Genomic DNA, 27,952 nt, shown 5'->3' on the forward strand with positions numbered 1-27,952 from the left:
CTGATTTGCACAGATACTAGCTTGTAAAAAAAAAAAAAAAAAGAAAAAAGAAAAAAAAAACAACGATAACAAAACAAAAAAAAACCTGCAAAACAACAAAATCCCCTCAATGTATGTGCTTTTAAACCTCCCAGGAAACTCTCATATGGGGTAGGTCATGCAACTACAAGTTCTACTATTTATCATTGGCATTAATGTATTAAAATCTTTCTCCGCTGGTTAGTAATTGCTATTTTTAATATCTGCTGGATTTAGAATGTGCCATATAATTACTGCTTAGTCCCACTTCAGGTCAACCAATTTCTTGCATCTTCCAACGTAAATGTGAAAAACACATGGGCTGGAAATTTGCCTACTCTTCGTTGTGAGACAGACAGAGCAATATACAGAGATTGCTGATAGCCCACTAAAAGCCAAATTTTGAATATCTGCATCTACACTTTGGAGCAGCCCAACCCAGAACAGCTCCTTTCTAGAATGGGAAGAGGGACTGGAGACCCTGAACAGCAAGTGTGTGCGTGTATTTACCACCTTCTCAACCTTTGATAGGATTTTATAGGCAGGACAAAATGGTAATGTGTTAGGTGGTTTCCTGATTACTTCTCACCTCCTAGAGTTACATGTCTGAAAAATGCAGGCTTGGGCTGCATGCTTGCATTTGACCTTAGTGCATTAAAATTTGTAGCGGGTTTGCACTGCACATCTGAAAGTAGATTGATGCTTTAAAGCATGCCTCATGTGAGGGAAGCAAAGATAACTCTAATAGGCAGTAGTACTACTCATTTGTGCACCGCTGTTCAGTAGGACTTTTTTACTTCTCTAGGATGGTAAAATAGGGACATTAAAGATTTAGGCTGAGCAAAACGTGAATGTGAAAAGGCAATACTCTGTCATTGGCTTTAACATCATAGCACAGTAAGGAAGTGATGTCGGTCAGTGAATAAAGGCAGGATAATGACTGCATGTAGGCCACTGTCAAACATCTCTGTAAGATGCTGTTAGATACTTGAAATTTTTTATCTTTTAATTTGTCACAAAGCCTTTTTTCCTTTAAAAGCTTATGCTATTAAAGTATGTTGCACTTCAGTAGAAGTGCTGGTGACTTGTAGGGAACCTACACCTGTAAGTGCTGTGGCTCAGGTGTCCCAAGAGCTCCAGTATGGCTCTAACTACAGCCGCTTGCAGCACTTGGCCTCCCAGTTCCAGCTTGCTGTGGAATTTACTTCAACTAAAGCTTTAAAGATGTTTTGTAACATTTGTGTTTGTGATCACAAAAAATATCGTGAATCTTCTTTAGAGAAATTGGTAAGAGAAATATGATGATGCCAAGCTCTGAAGTGAGATAAGGGTTGAATATCTTCCAAAATTACTCAGATATTTTTTTCATTTGCTGGATTTTTGTATAGTTTTAGTCTTACTACTGAAACCAAGGGTTTCGGCGGTTGGGAAACTGCTTTTCTCTTTAGGCAGTTCCAGTAACTTCAGTGAAGCTATGCTGAACTTGCACCTCTGAAGGATGTGATCGGAAGGAGTTTTGTGTGCTCCTAAATTGGGCTATTTTAAGGGCAGGAATGGCCCACAGTGAAATTTAGCAGACCTATTGCCCTGTCTGTGTTATGGCAACTTCCCAGGTGTTGTACCGCCTGTAGCATCATTGTGTCCTTCGCACCATTTTGTGTCCAGAATGGTTTTCTTAACGCAAGAGTCTGCAAGTGGCCGTGCAGGAAGGCAGCCTGTAGCTTCTGTCCACAGCACTGTCACCAGAGGAGACCTTGCTCTGCTGGCGCTAGGTTTATAAGGCACCTTTTCAGCATCCTTATGCTTTCCTGCAGAATAAAAGAAGTGAAGCCAAGGCAAAATGATCTCTCAGATTTTCATTTTAAAGGGTGATTGAACCAATGGACAGTAAGTTATATTTTGGACAAAATAATTAAAAAAGTGTGAGATAACTGATTCAAGTGTAGCTGGAAAACCAAAAAAAAGCAATGATATCTCTGAGGGATTAAATAGACTTCTGAAAATGTAATTCTAGTGCACCAGACAAACAATGAAGTTGCCTTCCTGATGTGCTGATGATTAGGTATCTTGCTTCAGCCATTTGTTAGACATTTAATTTCACTCTAGGTTAAGGAGCTAGGCTTCTGCTCCATACCCACCTTACAATTTTCTTTTAGGAGCATCACAATCATGTTGTGGCACTTCACCGAGACGTTCCAGCTCTGTTTTCCTAAAAATAAGAATAGGAGAAAATGAATGCAACTGATGGTGAAACGAGTCTGGAGACTGAGAAAACCTGTAATGTTTTGGATTCTGTGTGACCGGTCTCAGAAGTCTGGCCTTTTTGTACTGTCTGAGGTGAGCTACCTCAGTTATTTCACATGGATACAGGATGAAAGAAACTTTTAACTGGGAGTTTTTTCTCAAAAGTTATCTGTCCAGGATATGCTTCCATTATACTGTCGTCAGCAGTAGAAGCAGCTCCTCACTGGAGCTCAGTGGCATCTCGCTGCCTGTTTTTAATGAAATCCCCATTAGCCAAGGCATCTCGTCTCCATTGTGCAGAGTTACAGCAGGTATCTGTTGGAAAGCTGATAATTCCTTCTTTTCAGGGTGAGGGTGGCTTTGTGCAGTATGAGCACTGCGGACTGTTCTTTGCTTGGTGTCAGTTGTATTAAAATAGAATACAAATGATGTTTTTTCAGTGTAGGAAGCACTTTCTTGTTCTGGTCGCATGAAATCTTTGTGTACAATGTAAATATATTGTAGCATATAAATATGATATACAGATTTCCATACACATAAGCTGTGTAAGAACAATGTAGCATCAGTCATCTCACTATGACTGCAGGGCTTTTCCAGAACACCCATTAATTCTGTCTGATCATTCCCCATTGTATAGATTGAAAAAAGTATAAAGTTCTTCAAGTTGCTTACTTCTGAATGCTTCTATGTTTCAGAGGTTCTTCAAGCTCTTTTAAATCAAACAGAAGATGGATCCTGTCCTATTGCTGACTCATACCTCTTAGGTTTCTGTTCTGTTGCATGGGTTTTTTAACATTCTTCAATGTAAATGTATCAAATTGATAAACCAGACATTTCAGAAGATACATTTTCTTGAGTCATAGCTATTCTCTGACTCAATTTTCCTTAGACTCAAGAAAAATATCTACTGCCCTAGCATACAAAGGTCTTTGGAGAGTTTTTTTACTTTATTTTATTTTCAGAGCACTGGTTCTCGTTACCAAAAAATTCAGTGCACATATGGTTTTTTTTCTTTTGGGTTTGTTTTTAAAATTTCTTGCAAATAGACTTTTCATTCTCAGGAAACCCTTTGCTTCCGTCTGCTGTTTCTCCCTCCTATCTATCACTTCCTTAAAGAGCTACCTAGAAAAAAATGACGAACAGCTATCTTACAGAAAGATAGATCACAGTATAGTTTGGTGGGTTCTCCCTAAATTCTCACTTATGTATATAAAGGAGTATGGGTTGAGATGTATGTATAAGTGTTGCATTGCAATATGCTTTAATAATTTCCAAAATCCTACTTAGTTTCTGGCATTCCTGAGAGATGCACTTGCACTGACACTAGTTGATGACATTTCCCTCCTCTTCTGACTGCTTGAAAATGTGCAACTTTCCATGCTTCTGACAAAGTCATCCTTCAGGCCCCACAAAATCCATACAGCTGTTTACGGACTGTCTCAAGCCTTTTTGTATGCATAGAAGTCATAACCTGTTTTGATCCTTATTGATTTAAGTTAAAGGATGAACTACATGCATTGATATTAAAGAAACAATCTGGCTTGATTATAAAGCGCGAGTCTGTACTAGGAGCAGTCGTGCAATCTTTCTTCTGCGGGTAAATGGGTAGTAATGTCACAGGGTGTTGCAAAGAGGAATTAATTAATCTTTGGAACGGATAAAGCTACTGCAACAAGAAAAGCCCATGAGGAAATTACTCTGTCTGCTGTGCAGGGTTTTGATGCTGCGTATGCCAGTGGTTGAGAGACCAGGTCACGCAAAATGCTGTGAAAAATAGCACCTGATGAACTCAGCACTGCTCATAACGCAGGAGCCCTGGGCTAGAGGGCAGAGCTTTCATAAATAATGACCACAGCATAAGGGGAGAGTTGTCAGAGGCAACCAGAGCTTGCGCTTTCTTAACGCTCCAGCCCTGCCTGAGCCTCACACCAGTGCAGTTAGTTTCTGAGCGTGCGTTCATGTGTGTGGGAGGGAGGGCTACCGGGGAGGGTCTCGCAGGCCTGAGAAATGGTGCTTGAGGTCAGCGCCGGTGCTGAGCCCTCTGTGGCCACCGAGCTATGGGGAGGCTCCACGGAAAATCTGGCTGTTGAAGCTTGCTTAGGCTTTTAAATCAAACTGGTTTTGATTTTGAAATTACTGAAATCCCCCAGCACTCAGAAGCTGAAGTATGATCCTCTGGTGATGGAAAGATAGGCAAATTACAGACTTTATGTCTGCAGTATTTTCTACCTGAGAAGATTAACCTGGCAATACAAGCTTCTTTACAGTAATGCAAATTCACAGGACCTGCACACCATTGTGGGAGTGAGATCAACTTTCATTTACCTGAAGTGAATATTTTTTTATCTGTACAGAAGTCTAGTAGAGCATGGTCAAATTAATGCCCTTGGATAAACGAACTCCTCTCATTTCCATTTTGGTGGTAGCAGTTAGAATCATCACTTTACAGCTATGTCTTCCTTTTTGCCTGAAAGCAACTGATCACAGTGAACTAGAGGTAGGAGCCACTTATTAATGTTGCATGACACAAGTCAAAATCACTTATTTACAGTGCTGATAATTAAATGCACTGTATAGAACTGTTCTGCAAGCATATATGACTCTTTGGAAAATTTATTCTTACAATGAGCATCCTACATTGCTGGGAAAATTAGGATTGCTTTTCTCTCTACTGCAGGCATCTAGTATAAAAACTAGGCTGATTATTCACTCTCTTCCCTCTCCATCCAGGCAGCAAAAGCAATAATATTTTCCCTGCCTCAGAAGCTGTTACGAAGTTGAATCTATAAGATTCCCAGTTAAAAGGTGGTATTGAAGTGGACAGATACTATTTAAGAGACTAAAGCTTATGCCACAGCCTAGATCACACACACACACACAAAAAGTGAAGTTGACTGTTGTTTATAAACTTTGGATCAAATCCTAAAGTACTTACTTTTACTGGGAGTTTTGCTAACCAAAATAGCTTCAGGACTCATTTATTTTAAAGTCCACTTATAACCTGCTAAAATATGAAAGACTATGACATCTCTTATGGAATCAAAGACTTTTCCATTTTTTTTCTCCCAGCAAAACAATCATTTATAGAATTGGCATTCATACCCTACATTTACACTCTGAAGCTGCGGTGTCCTTTTTTTCTTTCTTCAATTCATTCCTTAATTCTGTAGTTAGCTATATATGGTAGAGTAGAAAGCAAATGTAGACCAAAAATGGTTAGCTACTTGGACACTATTGCACAAGAAGACAATAGCTAATTATGTTGCTAATAACAATAGCTAATTATGGTAAGATTGGTCATATAGCAGTTGACAGATCCATCTAGTCAGGTAGCCTGCTTGTACAAGGGGCCACTATTATGTCCTTTAGAACCACATGACCTTGCTATCTGCTAAACTGCAAAACATGAAATAATTTTATCATCACAGAGGAGGAGAGAAGCAACATCTTGGTTGCTGCAAGGGGACGTGATTCAGTGAGGTAGCACCCTGAGTTCAAGGTTTTATTCTTCTGAAAGCATTGTCTTTGTCTTGCATTGCTGAAGCAGTCATCAATTTATCCATCTTTTCATGAAATTGTTGGCCTGTGTCAATAAATTCTACATCTTTCCTCTAGAGGGAGTTTGATTTGAGGCCAATTCACTTGTGGGAGAGTGTCATCTACCTGCTGGTTTCTGCCTATTCCGTCCTGGTTCCTGAAGAGCGCTGGGCTTATGAAGACTTGTGACTTGGCAGTGACAGAGGCAATGCCTGAATGCAATAGCTGATGCTTTGCTAATAGTACCTAATTTGAAAATGTGGCCTGTCCTGAGAACTGTTCTGATCCTAAAAGCCTGATTTATGGAAGAATTTATACACCTGTAGATTCAAATAGGTACATGATGGCATTAAAATATGTCAGAAAGTATTAGATGTCGAAAACCTACTGCTGAAAATCCCTCTGAGCTTATAGCTCTCTCCTGAGGCAGTTAAAGACCCCTTCTGAATATGGAACTGTATTTAATATTCCTTCAAACATAGCGTGCTGGGAAGGAGAGAGACCTGCCACGTCCTCCTCTCTGGGTGAGGAGGGGTGACTGGCAAGGCGCAGAGCAGTCTGTGAAATGGCCATGGTGTAGTGGTTGCTTGGGGCAGGACGAGGATTCCCCACGTATTTCCATAAATATGGTCCTGAGTATGTTTTTTGTCTTAAACTATTCAAGCTACTAGGCCATATGAGGTGGCAAGTTGCTGGATTTGGTGGCTAACGATTTCTGAGTTTGTTTGCAGATTGGAGTTCTGCCTGAAAGAATGAGTTGGCAACAAAATTAAGTCTGATTCTTATGTGTGCAGCAAGGCGGAGGTTTTGACAGTGCTTATTAGTTTTCCAGTTGAAATGAAGGACTTCCCATATACCTTCTGTCTCCCTCTGCAGTGTCATTACAGCAGCAGCGAATTCTGAATGCTTTTTGTCTTGGAGCCCTCTGTGAGGAGGACAGCGGCTGCGCATACAAAAACATCTTTAGTGACCTAAAGACTGTAGCTGGAACTTTTTACTCTCATCGAAAAAAATCTTTTTAGATAGAGGGAAAGGGCCTAAAAAGTTAAATGAGAGGTGCTGTAACTGTCCTGTGGAGGGGTTTAAGTGTGCCATTTCATGTTAATACCAAACTACCTGTAAAAACCACAGTCCAACGCTTACTTTAGTTGAATTATTTGTGTTTTTTTTTTTTTTTTCCTTCTGACTGTTATTTTTGTGTTGATTCTGGGTGCATTTCCTATATATGACAGAGTGTAGGAGACATTTCGATCGCCAGATATTTACAGAATTGATAGAAAGTGGCCAGGAAATGAAACGGTGTGGACGACGCCTGCTTCTTCAGCTGGGGCCAGGATTTGATTTGCTGAGCCTTTTGCGTGTGACGCACACTTCCTGCCTGTTATGAAGCAGAATTCCTTATCTGTTAAACACTTTGAACTTTGCCTCTATTCTACTTGTTTGGTTTTGTAATACTAATACAAACTGGAAATGTTTTCAACAAAATCATGATGCTTTAAAGATATGTCCAGCAATGTGTTAGAGGCCATAGTTACGTCTGCTTGTTGCTTAAAACTGCGAGTGCTAAGAAGGTGCCATCAGCTATAGTTAGACACAAAACTTAGGCCTCAATCTGGCAGTCAAGTGTGGGAAGAGGGAAGACATATATCTGAGTCCAGACCCTATCTCAGCTTTGACAAAGTAAAGGAGAAAGTAGATCTGTCACTCTCTCCTGTTCAGGCATTTACGTTTCCTTTTATAAACATCTGACTTTAAAAGACCTAGTTGGAGCAATGGCCTCATCAGAGATGATGAATTTTCCCATTGCATCTTCCACTGCCCAGGAGTGCTTGACCTTCCCAGCAGCAAGCTCAGCTCAGTCCTGACTCCTGACTTCAGTGCCTTTGGTAAGGCCAGATTAGCAAGCAACAAAAATAGCCAAGCTGCTGCCATCAGCTATAAAGGGAGTCTGAAGTATCCTAGTCCTGGTTCCCTTATATTCAAAACACATCTCAATGCAGTGTATGATGCATTTGCAAATTTGTTGCCTGGTTTGTTCCTGCAATTAAAGTGAGGACATAGGCCAGTCAGTATTCCCTTTGGGTATTTGGTCTGTGAATTGCTGCTGTGTTTGGAGCCATTTTGGTTAGCCAGAAGCCTTCTGAGTTTAGCTTCTGTGTGTGCAGCTATCTACAAATCCAGCAAGGCATAGCTGGATCATCGTATTCCTGCATCAGGCTATTGACATTATGCAGCACTATGCAGCATTCAGGTTCTGCAGGACCTCTGCAGTGGCTGGTATTACTGAGCTGCATAGAAAGCCTCTGATCAGTTAGTCCTAAGCCTACAAGAGGAAGAAGGACCTTTGTGGAGTGTATTAATCTGAGACTGGGGAGATGCTAGTCCACTTCTCTGCTCTGCAAAAGATTTCTCTGGTGGCCTTTAACAAATAATTTATTTTCTTCTGTCTTCTGTTCCGTGTCTATAAAACAGATCATCATGCTGGACTGCGGCTAGGAGAATTAATGGTCTGTGCGTAGTGAAAGGATAACGTGGTCTGTTTGGAGTTTTGATTTCATCCGTTTGGCAGGTGTCACCGCAGTCATCAAAATGTTTTTATGCAATTCAGGAGGCTAGTTTGTGTCTCCTGAAGTACCCCAAAGGGAAACAGAGCAGCCTTGCCATCGGACTCCCATTTCACTGGGGCTGAGCCCGAGGCTGCAGAGCTGCCGGGTCACACCTGGGGTGTGCGACTGGCCAGTGAGTTGCTGCGTGAAGCTGGCAGGAGAGTGGCTGTGCTGCTCCCTCACCTTCCTCGCCCTCAACCTTAGGGGTTGTAAGCACAGCTGAAGTTCTGGACACAGCAGTAACGGGGTAGCGCTCAGTCTCTGACCATGACAAACAGAAACAACTACAAAGCCAAGAGCAACAACAAATTTTGGAGTGCCTTAGCAAAGAATGGCGTGCTTCCTTGTCATTCGCTTTGCTGTCAGTAATTGCTTGTTGTAGCTTTGTCCTTGAACAGGTTTTGAATGTGAAGAAGCCTCTCTGAGAACAAGAACAGCATGTTGTATTGAAGCATGTAAACGCCTTGGAAATTCTCAGGCAATTGAGAGTGACTCTGCTTTAGCGCCCATGCCGGGGATCATTTGGCAAGATGCAGTTTCAATAACCAACACAGGCACAAGGGCCAAGTGTTTTCAGAGAGCGGAGGCTTCGCCTAACCTGGTGTAGCTGGATGTGGTGCAGAGATGAGCCTAGCTTCCCCCTGCCCCCAAGGTATGGGCTGGAAGTATCCTCACACTTAGCTAAGTCATCTTGTCTGCCTGACGACTGCTTCTTCAAAGCTTTGTTGTGGTAGATGTATCCAGCGAATTATGGATTCAAGATGATAATCAAATGCAACATGATATGCCAAATATCTATTACGACAGAAAAACTTCTACCTTCCCTCTCAGGAATCCTGTTGTCTTGAGTCAGGCAAAGATGAGGTTTGTGTGCTGATTAGTTACAATATTCCCTGTGAAGTTACTTGACTCAGCTAACAGGGAGCCTCTGCTAAATCCTTCTGGGTCTGCATGCTGCAGGAGCAGCAGGCAGCCAGACGTTCATTGCCAGCTCTGCACCCCTTACTGGCAAACCTGGGGCTCTTCCAAGGGAGAAGCTCTAATAAGAAAGTTAAAAGGATTTTCTTTTAATCACCACTGCATCTGAACAAGGTTGGAAGGCCAGATAGAAGAGTAAAAAGAAGCAAACAAAGAAAAATCAGATGATGCTGTTGTAACTCATATTTTCAGCAAGCTCAGTTACAGATAGCATGAGGGCAGCTGGCTTTCAGAACAGGTAATGATACATAGCCATACTTAAGATAAATGCTGAAAAATTGCACAACTTACTAAAGTAACAGCTTTTCAACTTCTAGTATTCCAAGGATGATGATTTTGAAAAGCAGTAGTTTGAATTTTAGCTGTTTTAACCCAAACTAATGTTCTAGAAATAATCCTCTTTGTTAATAAACCAGATGCTTTATTTCCTAAGAAGTCATGTATGAGATGGCAAATGCTAAGTAAAAGGAATACAGAAGACAAAATCTGTTTAAAATGTTGGATCTGGCAAACTTTCCTGTTAGAGAAATGTCTAATAGAGGCTGGGCTGGGCTTTTCCTAACTGGATAAGAGAGATTGTTTGAGGGGCAAAATGAATTTGGAAACACAATTTAAAAGATTCCTGGGCAGTACTTCTTCAAAGGGTGTTTCCATTTCATCCAACATCACAAGTGCAACCTACTTTATACCTTGGAGCTGCTGTGGAAGTTAGTGCATCTGTCTACGTGGGAATGCCTGTTAGCAGCTGAGCTGCCGTGGTCTGCAGTCAAGCACTGCCCATCTGCACGCAGGCCTCCCACCGCCCCGCACATCACGCCTGTCCTGGCAGCGGGTGTTAGTGACACATCTCCCACTCCTCCCAACACCCGTGGGAGCCTGCACAGTACATTTCTGACAAATCTTCCCAAGGGCCTTCTAAAAGTTGGGAGGTCAAATATGGATGATTTTTTGGCTTTTTTTTTTCCCAGAAAGCTCCTTTTAAAAGTCTAGTCTGGCACTGTGTTAGAGATAAATGGACTTCAGTTGAAACTGGTGATATCCAGCATTTCCCACTGTCTGTCCATGAGAGAGGGGCCTCGTGGGTCCAACTTTGTGTAGTGGGAAAAGATTTCTGTCCCCTGCCTGTTCTGCTGCTGAGCTTTAGGGAGTGGAGAGGGCAGTTTGCAAGTATTTTAATTCTTCACCTCTTCTGATGCAAGACCCAGCTTTGAGAGAGCAAAGGCAGGCAGTTTATTTGCTGTTCTCACCCACTTTTCGGAGACAGTGACAGCACTCGAGCGTGCTGCCTCAACCCTGTGCCGTGGCGAGGATGCCCCGCCTGCCCTGTGTGCCGCCATGCCACCCTCTGCTTGTGGGGCTGGTGGTCCTGAGGGCTCTGCTCTGAGCACAGGGATAGCCGCCCAGGTGAAGTGTGTGGTGGGGCAGCTCATTTACCCACTGCTGAGCTAGAGGACAGCTTTTCCATGTAAAGAAAGCATGAGGCGCATCAAGAGATGCTCCAGTACTGGCATCCTGCCGGGAGACTCTTGTCCTGAGGGCTGGCATCAGGACAAGTTACAAGTGAGTGTGTTTTGGAGTTCAGGGGGATTAAACGATCTCTGCCGGCGTTGCCGTGCACTCCTTGACGGCGTTTTCCAGAGCCTTCTGTCACCGAAGAACAGAAGCTGGATCCTGGCAGTTGCCTGGTGCTTCCATCCACTTCAGCCAAACAGGCATTTTGGGCTGGATGCCCCTGTAGCACAATGAGAATAATGGAAATTACAGCTGATTTACTGAGCAGCGATGCCTCTGAGCCAAATGGTTTCCATCTGAATGTGAAGTAAATTTGCCAGTGCACTGGTGTAACGAATGCATGATCTCTTTGCCCCTTCTGTGCCTTTGTAGTCGAACATTTGCTAGAAAGTCCAGTATTAGATAAAAATTGGGAGGGGAGGGGTAGAAGTCAGGACTTCAAAAAATAAGTTTCTCTAGACTTTACTTAGTATATAATAGTAGCTCAAAGTGTTGGAAAATGGATAAATTAGAAGAATGCAAACCTGCTTTGTGCAGACTATCCCAGGTGTGTGCACATGCCTTAGGCTTGCTTCAGCAGGGGCAGCATGGAGTCCCCACACCAGGAATTGTAGGAGTTGTGTTGTTTCATCTCGAGAGAAAATGTTTGCTCCTGTGGCCTTTTGAAAAACCTGCTTGAAATCTGAAAGCGCTGTAGCTTCTTTTTATGAATCCAGTGCCAAAACCTCTGCAGCAAGGCCCCTGTGCTGTCAGTAGCACAGAGCCAGATAAAGTCCTTTTAAGGACTTAATTTTGCAGCCCGATATAAATCTATGCTGTGGGCAGATTGGTGATAAAGATGCATGTTAGGAGAGTTCAGGGGCATTTGAGAGGACAGCGTGGGTGGGGGAGGAGATGCATCCTTGATGAGCCTCTGAGTCTTCTAAAATCTCTTAGTCCTTCCCAGCCCCCGGATAGCCTGTGATTAGAAAGACACGACGACGGCTCGGGTCCACATGCTCTTGAGCTGTGATTTCAGTACCACTTCTCTTAGAGAAATGGGGGCACAGAAGTTAGGTGGCAAATCCTAATCGACAGGTGACTGCCCAGGAGAAACGGGGTTATTACATAGTAGGGGAGATGGGCCTAAAAGCAATTCATTTGATTAGGATGTCATTATGTGAAAAACGAAGAGCACTTTTCCTTCATGTGGAATGCTGAAGCTATTGCCAAGATCCAGCTTTCGGCTGCTGGTGCTGGTTGTATAATGATGGCTGCTTCGCGTTTCTGAGGATCGCAACCTCTTAGTTGAAAACATCGTCAGGAAGAGGTTCTTCAATGTTGTTTGCTGTATGCGCAAACACTTTTATTTTCTCTGAGCTCTCTGTTAAATTGTTCAACGGTGTCATTGTCAAATATGCACACCCAGACACAACAGGTTGATCTAACCATTGCTTACTCATATTCAAAGTGGTATGCTGGGCCATACCTGCTGTTGTCTTTGCTTGAGTTTAGATCCATGTCTAACATTGTTTGGATAATAATGTCTTTTTTTTTAGTCTCTAATTAGAATTTTCTATTAAATTACTCTTTCCAGTGTATTGAAATACTCTCTTCAAGGAGTCTGGTATTATTTCTACATCTGCTTAACTGCTGAGGTGCCTGCTGCACTCTTCAGTTGCTAAGGAAATAGTTTCCTTTTCTCAATATATATTTTTCATGTCTCAGCTTATGCCTGTGGTGTAAGAACATCCATGTTCTCACCTGAACCTATTTAAGTGAGTTTTGGGACTAGTAATTCTTGCAGACTAGATGTCTTACACAAGCATAAGAAAGAGCAGAAAGGAGAGCAGAGCTCTCGTGGAAGCAGGAAGAGAGTGACTTTTGGTTTCGTTTGCTTAATTCTGAACAGTTAAACAACTTTTTACACTGTAGTCAAGTACAATCATTGTCCTAACATAAAAATGTACAGCACCTATTGAAGCGTCCACTCTTAGGTTACACTTAGCATTGGGAACTGTTCCTAACTTGATCTCAAGCGCGCGAGGCCCTGGTTGTTTACCCTAAGTTGTATGAGATATATGGCAAACCTTTATTTCCTCTCTCCATGCACAAAAATGCAATGTGATGGCGACAAAGTGGAATCAGCACCTGCTGATGGTTTACGGCAGCGTGAAACCCACCGGGCTTCCAGCAGCTTCTCCAGCCTCTCTGTGTCTGTAGTTCTTCCCGTTTTCAGGAAACTGAGAATATAGCATGCTGCTCACAGCCTTTGTTTCTGGTCAGGATGATCATGTTTTATCTTCCTAAGCTTGGGATAAGAATCAGTTTGTGTGAAATATGAGACTAGAAAATGGGTAACATAAAACAGTGTGACAACCTCCTTGAAAATGCTTTTCTCTTGTTTTACAAATAAGAAAATTATGCTATGTAAATATAAACCATAAATGCACATGGAGAACTAAAGAGTCTGTGGCGCAGTATAAGGGGGAGTTAAGCTGAGATTACAAGGCTTCGCTGCACTCCTAACCTGAGATATGGCTTTGATGGTGGCTTCCGCTGGATGCTGGTACAACTTTGAAAGTCAAAATAAGCCATGTGTCAGTGAGGCTTAGAGGTTAAGAATTACCATCCCAGTGTTACCAGTGGAAGAGAGACAGCTTGCTCAAGGGTGAGCTCTGCGTCACATCTCTTTTTCCTCATCTCAGAACAGTGGATCAAGGAGAAAACTGGTTTACAGTGTCCCTTAGGAGGAAGCAAGGAGACGTCACCCCAGGTATTTAAGTTTAGCCCAATGTGACGTTAGAACATGGAAGAGGTAGAGATGGCAAAGTACGATAGTTAAACAATCAATATTTTATTGATCACTTAAAAGCACGAAACCATGTTGATGTACAGTCTGTGCTCTGCCTCGCTTAAGCTACAGCTGAACTCTTCAAACCTGCCTCTCAAATGAAAATTAAACGTTTTACATTGTCTCAGTGAAGTGGAAAAACAGGGGAAGAGGAGAAAGCTTAAATGAAAAGCTGCCTGTAAGATGAAATGAAACATTTTAGTTTGGGGAAATGAAGGGTTAGAGTTGCAAAGCAGAAGGAGGTGGCTGTTAGATAAAGGTGGGCTATTAGATAAAACTGGGCTAGCTTTCAGACTCGGGAAGTTCATTTTTCTCATTGATTTGAGAAGATGAACAGAATGGTAAAACTGTTATCCAGGGGGCTTCTGGGATCAGGTGTCGTAGTCTCTCCAGCTGAGACTCTCCGTTTTGAAGCAATGGTGAGGGCATTTGCTAGAGCAGGAACCAGAATGTGGGGATCCCACCTCCTGGCGAGGGTCTCCAGGCTGGAACACCATTTCTGTCACCTGCCTGAGGGAAGCTGGGGGGGCCTCCGTTCCAATCCCTGCCCTTAAAAGCAGGAGGCCTTCCTTCAGCCCTTCCTGTTGAACTCGTTTCACTCATTTGGAAACATTTGGTGAAGAAGAGAGACTGGCTCTGTAGCCTTGAAGACAGGATGCCCTGTTGTGTATCTGAAGTGAAACGGCCGGGGAGACTTGAGAGCAGCTTTCCCCAGCGTAACCTCAGCCATTCTGGCCTGTGTCTTGCTTGCAGCGAGCGGGCATCTCTTGTCACAGTTGCCTTGTCACAGTGCAAAGCTCTGGGGAGGGAGGGAAGGGGACGGAAAGCTTCCCTCATTGCATCTCTGTGCTTTGAACTGGGTTTCTGTGCTGGCTGGGCAGCCCTGCCCCATAATGTGGTGACTGGAGCATGCTTCTGAAAGGGGTGTTCAAACCCTTTTGGCAGAGGGGAAAAGGGACTTTGCTTTCTGCTATCTATAAGTGCTCTCAACTACTCAGGAAAAGCGAGACAACACCATGACTGTGTAGACCAAGAGTCAGATGCAAGCACATTTTTTCTGAACAAACCCTTTTAACAAAAGTAGTTGCAAATGCAGTCTGAATTTATGATGACTGAAATGGCATTTGAGGATGAATAAACCTTTGTGAATATGTATCTGTCCATATCTGTATGCAAGAGGGAGAGGTGTGATACAAATGAAGGCTGGGCCAAAGGCAGCTTTTAGGCTCACCTTTGATGGTGCCAGGGATTCTTGAGCTTGCGGTTCCTACTGCTCCTGGTAATAGAGGTCGGCATGTAGAGGTTTTCAATATTCAGATTTAACTTTGTCCTTTTTGAATGACATACACATGATCCTAAATATTTTTAAAATGAGTGTATCAATACACTTGTGAGGAAACAATACCCTTGTGCTGAGTTATCCTGGTTTTCCTGTTCTAGAGCTGCTGTTTTCTTCAGGAGAAATTCAGGAATGTTTAAGTGAAGTGTGTTTGAAATCACAGCTGTTTTCACAAATTGTATTCAGGATCTATTAACTGGAACTTGTAAGGGTGAACCTTTACCAGTCATAACAGAAAGGGACATCTTGCCCAAGTAACGTTTCAAAGTGCTCCTAAATTTTTGTGTGGCTGACATCAGTCATTGCAATATGTACTAGGCCTCTGATGTCTTCCCATGAAACAGGCTGTTGTGCCTCACTGAATAATGGCATTTTACTCTGTGTGTATGTGTATAAACTGAAAGACTAATACAACCCTAAGCATTGCTGCTATGTAAATAATAAATAAAAGTAATGGCATTGGTCATATTCGGAGGATTGAGGAATTGCTGTAAGAGACTTGGAGATGTGTGAATGCTGCACTGATCCACTACACTGGAGATGTTTAAGACTCAGCTGGACCAGGTGCTGGGCCATCTCATCTAGACTGTGCTCTTGCCTAGAACGGTTGGACCAGATGATCTTTGAGGTCCCTTCCAACCTGGTATTCTATGATTCTATGATTCTGTGAATGAAATACACTGACAGGATAGAAAGCATCTACCTCTGTCAGTATTTGAATCTGTATTTGCCATGGGACCTAAGTGTCTGCTTTTACAGAATAAAAATACCTGTAACAGAATCAAGAAGTACAGCGCTAAAGGATTCTCTGTGAAGTTATTTGGAGGGATCTGTCAATTCTTGGCTATTTTAATTAGCTCACCTGTGCATTTACCAGACGGGAGACAGCTGTCAGTTTTGACACTTGACAAGGAAGACAGGGCCATCGCTTATCACCAGCTGGAACTGGACTGTGGCAAACTGGCAGAGACCTATTCCCAGCAACTGCTAGCTAAGAGTTGCTCCTCGTAATGAGAAGATCTGAGACAACCTGCTACAGTCAACTGTTTTCTTCCCTTTAAGGTTTTAAGCTCCTGGCTGTTAGTTAGGGCCGAAGAGATCTGACAGCTGCTTTGGGAAATAGCAAGCAATGTACTTTTTATTCCTGATTCTCAGTCAGTTATTAACAGTTTGTTTCCTTCTCATGCAATGTTATCCAAGCAGTGCTCTTGAAAAGGAAAAGGACAGACTGGTTGAGTGGCACTGGGCATTTGGGTGTGCATGGCTGTGCAGCCATACTGTCTGGTAGAAGATCTCTTCTCTTTTTACGCAAAGCTGCAGGTTGGTTTGTTTTTCTTCAATATTATAGCTGAACTTTAAGCCTGTTAACTCAGAGAGAGACATGTAAGGAAGAGTTCATGCTATCTCAGGCAATTTATGCAAGGAACTTCAGCTGAGCTTAATGTAATTCTCATTTTATAATTTCAAGAGCTGCACAAGCCTTGTACATCAGGGACACTGAGCATTGTGTTTGTGTGGATTGGCTTGTGAGTGGGCATTCAAAGGCAGCTGAATGACTCGTCAGCTCTTGGGACTGATGGCGCCTGATTGATTTGAATACATTTGAAAATACATTTGATACCCTCTTGGAAAGTAAAATACCTGTCAATCACTATAAGCCTAATGATAGAAAGCAGATAAATGAAAGCAGGAAAAAAAAAGTGCACGAAAGAAAGACATTAGTTAAGAGGAAATTATCTTAACAGCAAGCTAGCGTCTAAAATGTAATCACTGAAAACAAACTATACAATTTAACTATTATCTCAACACATCATTGCTTTCCTCAGCTCTACAACCTCTGCATCCGTTTCAGACCTCAACTGAAATTGTCTCTGAGTTGGGGGGAGGTGTGGGATCCCAAATCCTTGAATCACACAAATTGCCTGATTTCTTTCAGGAAACACTTGGTAAATGGCAGCAAGCCACAGGGAACTCGCGATAACAGACTCTGACTCTTGAGAAGGCACGTTGTACAGATCATATGACATTTTGTATAGCTGTAATTTAGGTGACAGAGAGGTAAGTTCCTGCTGTGCCTTCGGCTCTCCTTAAAGCAATTTTTGAGGCAGCGTTGTCTGCCCAAGAATGAGCGTGGTATGTTGATCTGGAGTAAAAGATGAGTCTACATGAGCTGTTTGTGTGTCTGATGTGTGTACACAGATACAAAAGCACTCCATGTGCTAAAAAGGGGAAAAAAATAAACAAACATGAAAATAATATTTTATAGATGTTGCTGCTAGAAACTGCTGACACTTGGCAGGCAGGAAGCAGAAATAGTCTTTTTTCCTCATTTACCACAAACAAGACATCCCTACAGAACATTTCACATTTTGACGGACATAGCAGTTCTCAGGTGGTATAACATTCCCCCACTCAGATCTAGCATTATTTCCTCAAAGCCCTTGCCTACATGTTAGGTATTTGCTTCTAACAGCTCCTTTTCCTCTCAGAAATAATGAAGTTCTAGTAGATCTTTAGTAATATATATTGTCGTGGGTTTTCATATTATTCTTTTACTCTTTTATAAGTTAGTGAAGGAGGTTGCTAAATGAGCAATAATGTGCAGTAGTTGTGAATGTCTATCCAAGTGATTGACCAATGTCAATGATGTGGTTTTTAATTTTAATTGTGTTGTTGTCTAAGTTTACTAATGACAATGTTTTAGAGCCTATTTTGGGGAAGAGACATCTCTTGATGCCTCAAAACTTGCTAGTGAGCCTGTTGTAGATCAGGCAGGCTTTGTCTATTATTTCCACTAATTGGTCTGGACATACAATTCTGTCTTATTTTCAGTAGTATTTTTGTAAAATCTTCTTCCTTTTCTCTCAACACTAGCATACCCTGTAAACATGAATTAGAATGAGGAGTTTGACATAAAGGAGTAGAGTCTTGACTTGTGCAGAACTTCTAAATAAATAATAGTGACATGATTAAACGCTAATATTCAAGTCAGTATTTCTAGAATTTGTAATTAGGCTACAAAATATGCTGTCACAGATAAGAGCTTCAGTACTGTTGAAGCCGATGGTGCTCATGACAGAAACAGTTAGCCCAGATGTTGTTCTGTATAGACTAAAAACCTTGTTACCTCTATTCATCTGGATAGCATGGATGCTCAGTAAATTATGAAGTGGTGTTTCTTCCAAACACTTGTATATTAATGATCCAGTAGTGCACAGAAGTCTGATTTTTGGAAAGTAACCAGGTACTGCTCTGTCAGAAGGGCTGGGTTGACTCCCCACAGGACAAAGACTTCTTGGAGATGCAAAAGGTCTCTGCCCATCCACATGTTGGCTCGTGGGCTATGTGTGTCCCAGGTATACCTGAGGTTTCCTGATACCAGCATTCCCAATACCAGCACTCCTTTACAGCCCCACTGCCAGGACCTTCCAAATCTTAGTTTGTTTTGAGTTTTCAAATTATTACTCAAAACTAGAAATGTTTGGGAGTGCCCTGGGTGGATGTGACATTAACTGGTGAGAAACCTGTTCCTCTTCAGAAGCGGAAACCAAATTTTGCTGTTGTAGCCAGTAAATCTAGAGAGAACTTACTGACATCTGCAGCATTACTGCAGACTTGTGCTTTTTCGTGTGGCCGCAAGTCCCATGCACGAATCAGGTACTGAAAGCCAGGGTCAAAGCCAAACAACATGGGACTACAAACTGGGTAATTTGCATCAGCCTTTTAACAGGCGTGTGGACTTTGAGGATTGTGCCTTGAAACTTGAACTGCATAATGGGATCTGCATTTATGACACCTGTCATAAATGTGACCCGTGTACTTACACACCTTCTCACACATCTACACCTCTACATCCCAGAGGTGCAACCGAGACTAGCATTTAACCCAGGAATTTTCTATGGTAATAGATAATGGAAGTGTAGATTTTTGTAGATTTTGGTGGGAAGCTTCATGAGCCTGCACTGTTGATCCTATATTTTGTGAGAATGTAGGACCAGTAATTCCCTCCTTTCTGACAAGCCATCCCATGTATTGCAAAAGAGACAGTCTCATTTCCCCACCATTTTCCCTGACACCTGCTAATACACTGCTATAGGGATTCTTCATCATCATAGACTATGTTGATCACATGCAGCTTTGGTTTCTTTAACATCAGTGTCACAAGCACTTTTATTGTCAAGCCTTCTGTCTCTTTCCTTTTTTTCCTCTTGCTTTCTTCTTAAAAAAAAAAAAAAAAAAAGAAAGCAAGATTGGATCCGATTTTCATCGGACTAACATCAGCCTGAAGATATTTTCATCAGTTCTTGGCAGACGCTAGATGGACTGCATACTAATAAATGCCTTTTTGTGATTGTTTTCCTCACACTTAAGTCTATTTTCTGTGAGCACCATATGAAGTCATTCTAAGCTTCTAATTGTTTATGATATCTGGTGCTTCCAGACTCTGTGAATGTTTCTGTATCTGTGAAAAAGAATTATTAAGCACCAGAGAAAAATTCTGCCATGCTACTTGCTGCTAATGCTGAGGAAGACCTGCCAAATCTTGCAGAATTTGTGCATGCTATAGAGATAGAAAGAAGGGAAGCTTGTGGAGCTAATAATAGCAACAGCTTTGTGGCTAGGAGCTCATAACTGTAACTCCATGATGACAGTCTGATTCAAAACGTGATGAAATCCATATTTCTATCTATACCTGTGGGTCTTGGATCAGTTCTTACAAATCAAAGTTGAAATGAAATTTGGATGTTTTTGTATAAGACCAAAAGATCCTTTCCACTTCAGATGCAGGCAGGTCTTTTTTAGCATTTGACAGGATAAAGTTTTCAACGTATTCGTAATGTGTTTTAAATGAAGCATCCCCTGATCTTTAAGACTGTCTCATGCAGTGTTGGCACAGCGGTTGCATTTACAATCAGACCGCAAGAAGACCAGAATACGGTTACTAATATGTTACTTCTGTCTCGCCTTTCTGTTGGTTACCTTCCTGGGAGTGTGCAGAGTGCTAAAGAACACGACTTGCTACGGTTCAGCAGGCAGCATCGTTCTAGTGTGGTTTGTGGACTACCAACAGCTTAGAGATGGTGAAACCCCTCACTGGGCTGTTCATTACAAGAGAACCGAGACAGTGGACTTCTTAATTCCCCATGTGCACCAAGCAGTCTTCCCTACTGTACTAAAACAACATGCCAGTTTTAGTTGCTTCATTCGAACCTGGACAAGTTCCAAAGCAATGTCAAATCTGTGTAGCACTACACACTAATGGCTTGTTGGGCCTGCCTCTGCCTATATGCAAGCGAAGGGTGCAATGAGAGCGAACCTTTGTCTGAAACAGGTGAACAGCCTGCCCAGATGTATAAGGCTCAGATCTTTGAGCCTTTATAATACTTGTCTTCTGATGTTTTTCCCTCTGGCACTTCTGCTATCACCTTCCTTGGGAATGTTTCCTCAGTGGTGAGTTCCAGATTTGGCCTATGTAATTATTTAGGGTTGCCTAGGGGTGCCTAAGGAAGCAATAAGAACAAAACTCTCCTATGTGGCAGTTCCTGGAAATACTTTTGCAGCTTCCAACTAATTTTATCTCAGGAGATTTCCTGAGCAGGATACCAGTTTTGTCTGTTTGGTAGCCCTCAATGCCTTTTTCTACCAAGTATTTGCCTGGTGTATTTAATCCGTGCAGACTTTTTGCATTCAGAGCATCCTTTGACAGGTCTAATACGTTCAGGTGAAGAACCATGAACTTCTCTTTGGTTTTTATGTGACTTCTCCTGCTGTCATTTGATGCTGTAGTTTTCATATTGGATAAGACACTGTATAGTCAATCCCTGCCTACCCCTGTTCATGCCATGTCTGATTTTATACACTCCTGTCATATTCTTCACGCACCCGCCCCCGTCGTTGTGTAAAGGAAGAAGGCACTTAAATTACTGCATCTATATTTGCATCTGGTCAGATGAGAGAGCGCTGTTGTTGAGTGTGTCAGCCTTTTATCTTGTTGCAAGGCAGTCTTCAGTTTTAATGGCCAACCTAGCATAGGTTCTCTTGAAATGTCTTCATGAAACAAAGTGAGTACCCCTGTGTCCATTCCCTTCTTATTACTGCTCAGGAAAAACAACTTGGTGCTATGCTAGATAGTTCTAGAGAAACATCAGCGAGTAGTGAGATGGGAAGAGCAGTGGGTAGCAGTGAGCCAGCAGAGGGAAACAGCTGGAAGATTCATTATATGATTAGTTGTTTTACTTGACTTTTTAAAAGGAACCTTGTATTTAACTAAATCAACTACATATTCTAGCTCTGGGCAAGAGTGAGAATTTAATCACTGAACCCTGCCTATTAAGAGTTAAAGATGCTGGAAGGTAGAAAATAATTCAGACCTCTCCAAAGAGTTAAAATTGGAAAACTTAGAGTAAATGGAAAATTCTAAAGGTGTGAACTTTGCCTGTTTCATATCAGTAAAACATTACTGTCTAAATCCTTCACAGTAGTAACTGCCTAGCTGTAATACTTCTGCAGAGATTTTTAAACATAAGAGTCTAGAATCAGTTTCTAAAAGTGAATTTTTAAGTGTCTGAGGGAGCAAGGAATAGAAATGTCACTGATGTCAGACAAACTCAGTCTTGAAGCAAAAATTGCAGGCATCTTTTATCAAGATGTGATGATGGATTCTTTATTGCTGTCAAACTGGATGTTTTTCTAAAAGATGCAATCTAGTTGTAACAAGATTTCCTTCGGGGAATGTTCCTTCAGAGCAATCCTATGGCCTGCCTTATGCTGGAGGTCACATTGTACTCCGTTCTTCTGGTCTTATCATAAAGAAATCATGGAAGTCATATTCACGAAAAATGTCCATGTTGCATTATTTAAATGATGCTTGGGTTTCAGTGCTGAGCACAGGAAAATCGAAGTAACAGTTGCTGGGCACTCCACATTTGACAACCAAATAGATATTTCAAGTATTCATTTATGTCCACCTATTTTTCTAAGACTTTGGGGAGAAATCTTGACTCTAATCTCTAAAGACATTGATTCTACAAATACAGCTTGAAAATTCTTTGAAGGTTAAAAAGAGGCAGAGTCTTTCCCCAAACCTTACTGAAGACTTCAGTTTCACAACTAGTTAATACTGAGGAAAGGGAAACGTGCTAGGTGTAACCGCGTCTTTCTTCCTTGGAGATGGCTCATGCAGAGGCAGGGATGTGGCCACAGGCTGTGTGCTGTCATAGGTCAGTGGGACATACGGGTGCAGGAGTGCACTGGGACGTGTCAGCACATTTCTTCACTTCTCTGAGTGCATTATCCAAAAATAAAATTGTTATTGAGTCATCATAACTGCGTGCCTCAGTTAAATGTTTATATGATGGCAGTAATCTGTGCCTAACATAGCTATTTTTCAAGTTTTTGGCAAATCTAGGCTGATACCCCCACAATACTCACATTTCTGGCAGCTTGGGAGGCTTTCCTGTGGAGCTACAAGATTCAGCACCTTTTTAATAAAAATGGAATTATGAAATGAGACTTGAGTTTGGCTGTGTGAAGTATGCACTTTTAGGCCTGGTGTTTAAATTTGTTGTTATTTCATCTCAGTTCAGGTTCTTTGTCCATATTTCGGTCTTCACATGCTGTTAAAATGCTCCCACTAGATATTTTTCTGTGTGCTTAGGTCTCGAAGGGGATGATGTTATGGAGAACTACACAGCTCGTAAAGTAGAAGGCCCCTGTGTTTGCGTGGCGTGTAACACACAGGCTAGGAGGTTTTGAGGGTACAAAGCACTATCCCTTCCCAGGCAAAAAGGAATGCTTGGAGAGAGAGATAAAGAGGAACTGCTCTAAAACCTATCTTAGGATCTTTGCCGTAATATTTTGGGTTTTAACTTTGATTAAGATCCATATTGGTAGCCCTATCAAATTCCACATGAAAATTGCTGTGTAGGTCCAGACTTCTCTTCCTTATAACAAATGAAAGCTATTTTCTTTCCCTTTGTACTCTTACGGCTTGTGGGAGCAGGTGTACATACATCAGCATGACAACGACGTGTTCTGAATACCTTGGATGCTGCTGAAGCTGTTTAACTGCTTAAAAATTGCTTTTTACTCAACAATTGTAAGAAAACAGTCCATTTAAAACAGTTATTTTTATTTATAAGGACTTGCATTTAATCTTAAAAAAGACAGCAATAAAAAAAAAATCCAAAATGCAGTTATGTAAAGTCTTTTCAATTACTGCTAAGCTTTGCATAGTTATAACACTTTTGCTTAATACATAAATATGGAGCTGTCTTGAGAAAATATTGCACTGGGGAGACTGCAGAAAAGGAGACCAGTGACAGCTTTGCCTGGGCTTCCCAAAGACAAGTTGCTCTCTGACAGGTATTTATCCAGTGTCTTAGGAGTTAGTTAAAAGGAGCCAACCCAAGAGTTGGAGGCTGTGTCCCCTGGCAAACGTGCATAGATTTGATTTGCACCGCATGAGTGCAGCTTGTCACATAAATGTATATACGTAAATGATGTTGAACAGGATTGGAGACTCGAGGATTGCATTTCTGCATTCACGCAGGTGATTGCTGCTGTGGTGTGGTTGCCTTGTAGCCGGTGTGAGGCCTCATGTGGAAAATGGAAATTAGGGGTCTCATCAGCGTGGTAGCAGTTACCCATGGCAAAGGCCGTATTTATGTAATTGCTCCCTCCACATATGTTCCTTGTTTCTGTTGCAGTCTGATCTCCTGAAGGCAAAGGAGCGAAGGTACGTTCAGGGCCCTGAGGCTGACCACCACACAGCAAGAAAGCTGATGGCAGCTCATCCACGACCGAGTGTGCTTAGCATCAACAGGGCTCATCTAGGCAGTGCAACAGAAAGCAGCGAGGGCTGTGGGGAGATAAGCACTACCAACAACTTGTCTCTCAGTGTTCACTCTTTTGCATTTGCTGGTAAATTTGCTTCTCATGTACTCCAGTATGCAGACCATGCTACCAGCTGCATGAGGTGCAATGGCTAGTACAAGTATGGGTTAGGCTGGGCTTGTTAATAAGTTATTGCTTGAGACTTGCTCCGTTGCCCTCTCACCTGTATGGTGCTGTAGCAGGGGCAGCTCCTGTCAAACAACTTACCCATTTATGTTAAAGTCAGTCATTAAATAGCGAGAGGTGCTCCAGTGCTCACCAGACAAGGTGCTGAGCAGGCAGCGTGGAGCAGGGGTTGAACTAGACAAGGACTCTATCAAACAGCCTGGCCTCTAGCTCTTCCAAGCACGCAGGTGCCTTTCCTGGTGACCCCTGTGAGGGTGACCATTGCACCACCCAGTCATACGCCTCTTCTGAACATTTAAGGAAAACACACAGCCCAGATACATAGGTCAGACGGAGACTGCTCACGTGCAAAGTGACGTGAGCCCCATTAACTGCATGACTGCCTGGCACAGCGCCGTGCAAGACGTGGACGTCCACACCAGCGCCAAATATGCAAACTCCAGGAGAAGAGAGGGCTTGGGGACACAGAAGTTTGCAGAGACAAATTGGCCTGGCTTATAGTTGCCTTGGCTTGCTGGGGCTTTGTGCCACCAGAGGCAGCCTCAGCCCGCTGCTGGAGTGACCCCCTGAGACCCTGCCTGGCATCGCAGGGCTCCAGCAGAGCGTGCAGGGCAGCGCCCTAGCGCTGGGCTGATGCTCTTCCTTCAATTAAAGCGGGGGACTGCCAGTGTGTGCGAAGCCATTAGCCTAGAGCATCGTATTGATTCTCCCTTCCCAGTGAGTAAGTGCTATTCTTTCACTTCTAAGAATTACGTTGCTTTGTCCGCTTTCTACTGAGCTCACTGCAGACTGAGTTTCCTGGGGGGGGGGGGAAATACTGTCAAGTACCCTGTTTTCTTATTCTTATCTCACATTTAGTTTCCTAATTGCAGCTTGGAAATAAAATATCCTTCCTGCTAATTTTATTCTTTTGTATTTGGGAAACGCTGCCAAGTCTGACGATGTCTTCCTTCCAGAGACGCAGTGTTAAGATGTTTTTTCCCTGCTTCACAATGACAAAACTGTCAAGAAGCATTGGAGTCAGGAGAAACATGCATTTTGTGTGTGTGCCAGTGAAGCAGTGCTTATTATGTTTAGTTTAATTTAAACCTGTCTGCAACAGAGGGATGGGTTTATTTACACATTTCCTAATAATGATTTGAATCTGAAAGTTATTTCTGCATTGGAGTGTAAGGACTTTGAGTAGATTTTCCCCAAAGCAGCTTAAGAGATTAGGTGTCAGCATTCAGTAGAAGCTGGGGGCTACATCTTTTATAATCTGTATTGAAAACTTCAGCTTAGGGGACCTCCCATTTTCAAACCAGACTACTTACTCGTTCTCCTTTAATACCACACTGGAGTTTTTTTGCTTGGAAAATAGCAATACTGATGTAAAACGCGTGGAGTTTTTGAAGAGCATGTGTTGCCATCAAGTCCAGGGAAGAAACATTGCCTGGCTGCACTTCGGGGTTGTCTGGGGGCACTGTGAGGCTTTCATCAGTACCAGGAGACCCTTGGGCTGCTCCCAGAGAGATCGCTTAGCCTACAGGCTCAGGAAGATACAATTAGGAGGGTAGAGGGAAAATTAATGTTTCTTTGTGCCAAAATGTCCTCTTTTCTATAGAAATAAAGAAATAAATCAAGACACAAAGCTCTTCAAGGTTCTGTAGTAATCAAGCCACAAACAGCCTCCCCATGTCTCGCAGAGCCCGTTCCCCACAGTCCTTGTACCCTTGACTGTGGGACTGACCTGGGCTTTGCCTCATCCCTAAACTGCAAGCTGCTTCTAGACGAGGGTGTGGGAGGGAAGGGAGGGCAAGAAGCACTTTGCAAACTGCTGTTGGAGAGTCCAGGGTAGTCTCTGCTGTACTGATCCCATTAGTGGCCAAGCTGCACTAAAATAATATCAGATCTTGTGCATGGCGTGTAGTGAGTGAGCTCTGGGATGAGGCTGCTGTAAGACTTGAGAACGGCCCTTCGAAATATTAGAAACTCAGTGCTAAACCGTAGAGACGGGAAAACAAATATAAGAAGTCACTTTTAACACAAGATAGAACAAGTAACTTCCTGGGATCATTATATTTACAATGGCGCTGCCTTGCCGACCTCTCAGACTGGAGAAATCTTTTTCTTCTTTTCTTTCCTTTCTGGTATTATAAGGCAGATGGTGTGTGCTCTTAAATAATGAAACAAGCCATGTTCCGCACAAGATAAGGCACTTGAAAATGTTGCTATAAATGTGCAGAGGTTGTGCATTTGTCAGTTAAAATAAATTCTTTCAAATAATTCGTTCCCTACAACTTTTTCCCCTTAACAAACATGCAGTTAATCACGGACTGAAATCTCTTTCTCCCTGTAGATCGTGTTCCGGAAAATCAGTGATGTCAAACGTGAAGAAGAGGAGAGAATGAAGAGGAAGAACGAAGCGCCTCTGATCTTACCCCCGGACCACCCGGTCCGTCGGCTGTTCCAGAGGTTCAGGCAGCAGAAGGAAGCGCGGCTCGCAGCAGAGAGGGGCAGAGACCCGGATGACCTGGACGTGGAGAAGGGCAACGTTTTAGGGGAGCACTCCTCTGCCCGCTCGGTGGTCAAAGCCAGCGTTGTGACCGTACGGGAGAGTCCGGCAACCCCTGTGTCGTACCAGTCCGCTTCAACGTCTGGGGCATCCGACCAGGCAAAGCTGCAGGCCCCCGCATCGGACTACGCAGGATGTAAAGTGTCGGGGGACTACCCGCGACGAAAAGGCTGGGCCAAATTCAAAGACGCCTGTGGGAAAGGTGAAGACTGGAACAAGGTCTCTAAAGCAGAGTCCATGGAGACTTTACCAGAGAGAACTAAAGCTTCGGGAGAAGCTACTCTGAAGAAGACAGACTCTTGTGACAGTGGCATTACAAAAAGTGACTTGCGCTTGGATAACGTTGGGGAGACAAGAAGCCCGCAGGACCGCAGCCCGGTCCTCACCGAGGTCAAGCATTCCTTTTATCCCATCCCAGAACAGACTCTTCAGGCCACCATGCTAGAAGTGAAACACGAGTTGAAAGAGGACATCAAGGCTTTAAACACAAAAATGACCAATATAGAAAAACAGCTCGCTGAGATACTTAGGATATTAACCTCAAGAAGAAGCTCCCAGTCACCACAGGAGTTGTTTGAAATATCAAGGCCCCAGTCTCCAGAATCAGAAAAAGACATGTTTGGAGATAGCTGAGGTGTTTCTTTTTAAAAACAAACAAACAAACCAACCAACAAACAGCCCCTCTAACATTTCAAATTTAATCTTTCTTGAAAACGAGTGAGGGACCAGTTCACTAAGCATGTTCCCTGTGTCTAAAAAGGTACGGTAACAGGAATTGCAAGCTCATGTCAAGATGGCAGCTGACTCTGAAGCCTTTTTGACAGCAAGGGTACAGTTTCTAAAGTTTTCCTTTTCTCCGTTGGTGCCCATTCCCCCCCCTCCACCCCGCTCCCCCTCTCCCCGTCGGGATGTTGGAATAAGGATTCTGACAGCAGCAGCCATCCCCGTGAGCCCCAGGTGACCTCTGAGGTTTTTGGAGCATGCCTTACGTCGTTAGCTCGGGTTTTGCCTATATGAATAAGCACTTGCTCGGGTGCTTATGTTTTCAGCATTTGGTGGGGTTTTTTTTGCTGCTGCTGCTGTCACTGTCTCAGTCACATGTACAGCATGTTAAATGTCACAGTATATTTTCATATATCTGTAATAATGCAAAGAGCAGCAGGAGACGTGTATGTCATTTCAATGGAACATGTGCTATTTGGTACCAAAGTTATTTTTGGATAGTCAAGGGAGGGCTAAAAAGACAAAAAAAATTGCACCTTTTATTTGCAAACTGACATATTCCTAAAGCAATTACATTTAACAACACC

The 27,952-nt window shown here is 42.7% G+C and overlaps 1 protein-coding gene across 1 annotated transcript in view; it reads left to right on the plus strand.

The window, feature by feature from the left end:
• Positions 1-27,275, plus strand: part of KCNH1 (potassium voltage-gated channel subfamily H member 1) — a gene marked incomplete at both ends in the record, with an annotated part of 186,301 nt that extends 159,026 nt beyond the window's left edge. Inside the window, one exon of the mRNA XM_082306005.1 lies at positions 26,427-27,275. Within this exon, the coding sequence (XP_082162131.1) occupies positions 26,427-27,275 (849 nt within the window). The remainder of the gene's footprint in view (positions 1-26,426) is intronic.
• Positions 27,276-27,952: the final 677 nt, after the last annotated feature.

Source organism: Platalea leucorodia (assembly GCF_965183815.1).
Source record: "Platalea leucorodia genome assembly, chromosome: 3".
Taxonomy (NCBI): domain Eukaryota; kingdom Metazoa; phylum Chordata; class Aves; order Pelecaniformes; family Threskiornithidae; genus Platalea; species Platalea leucorodia.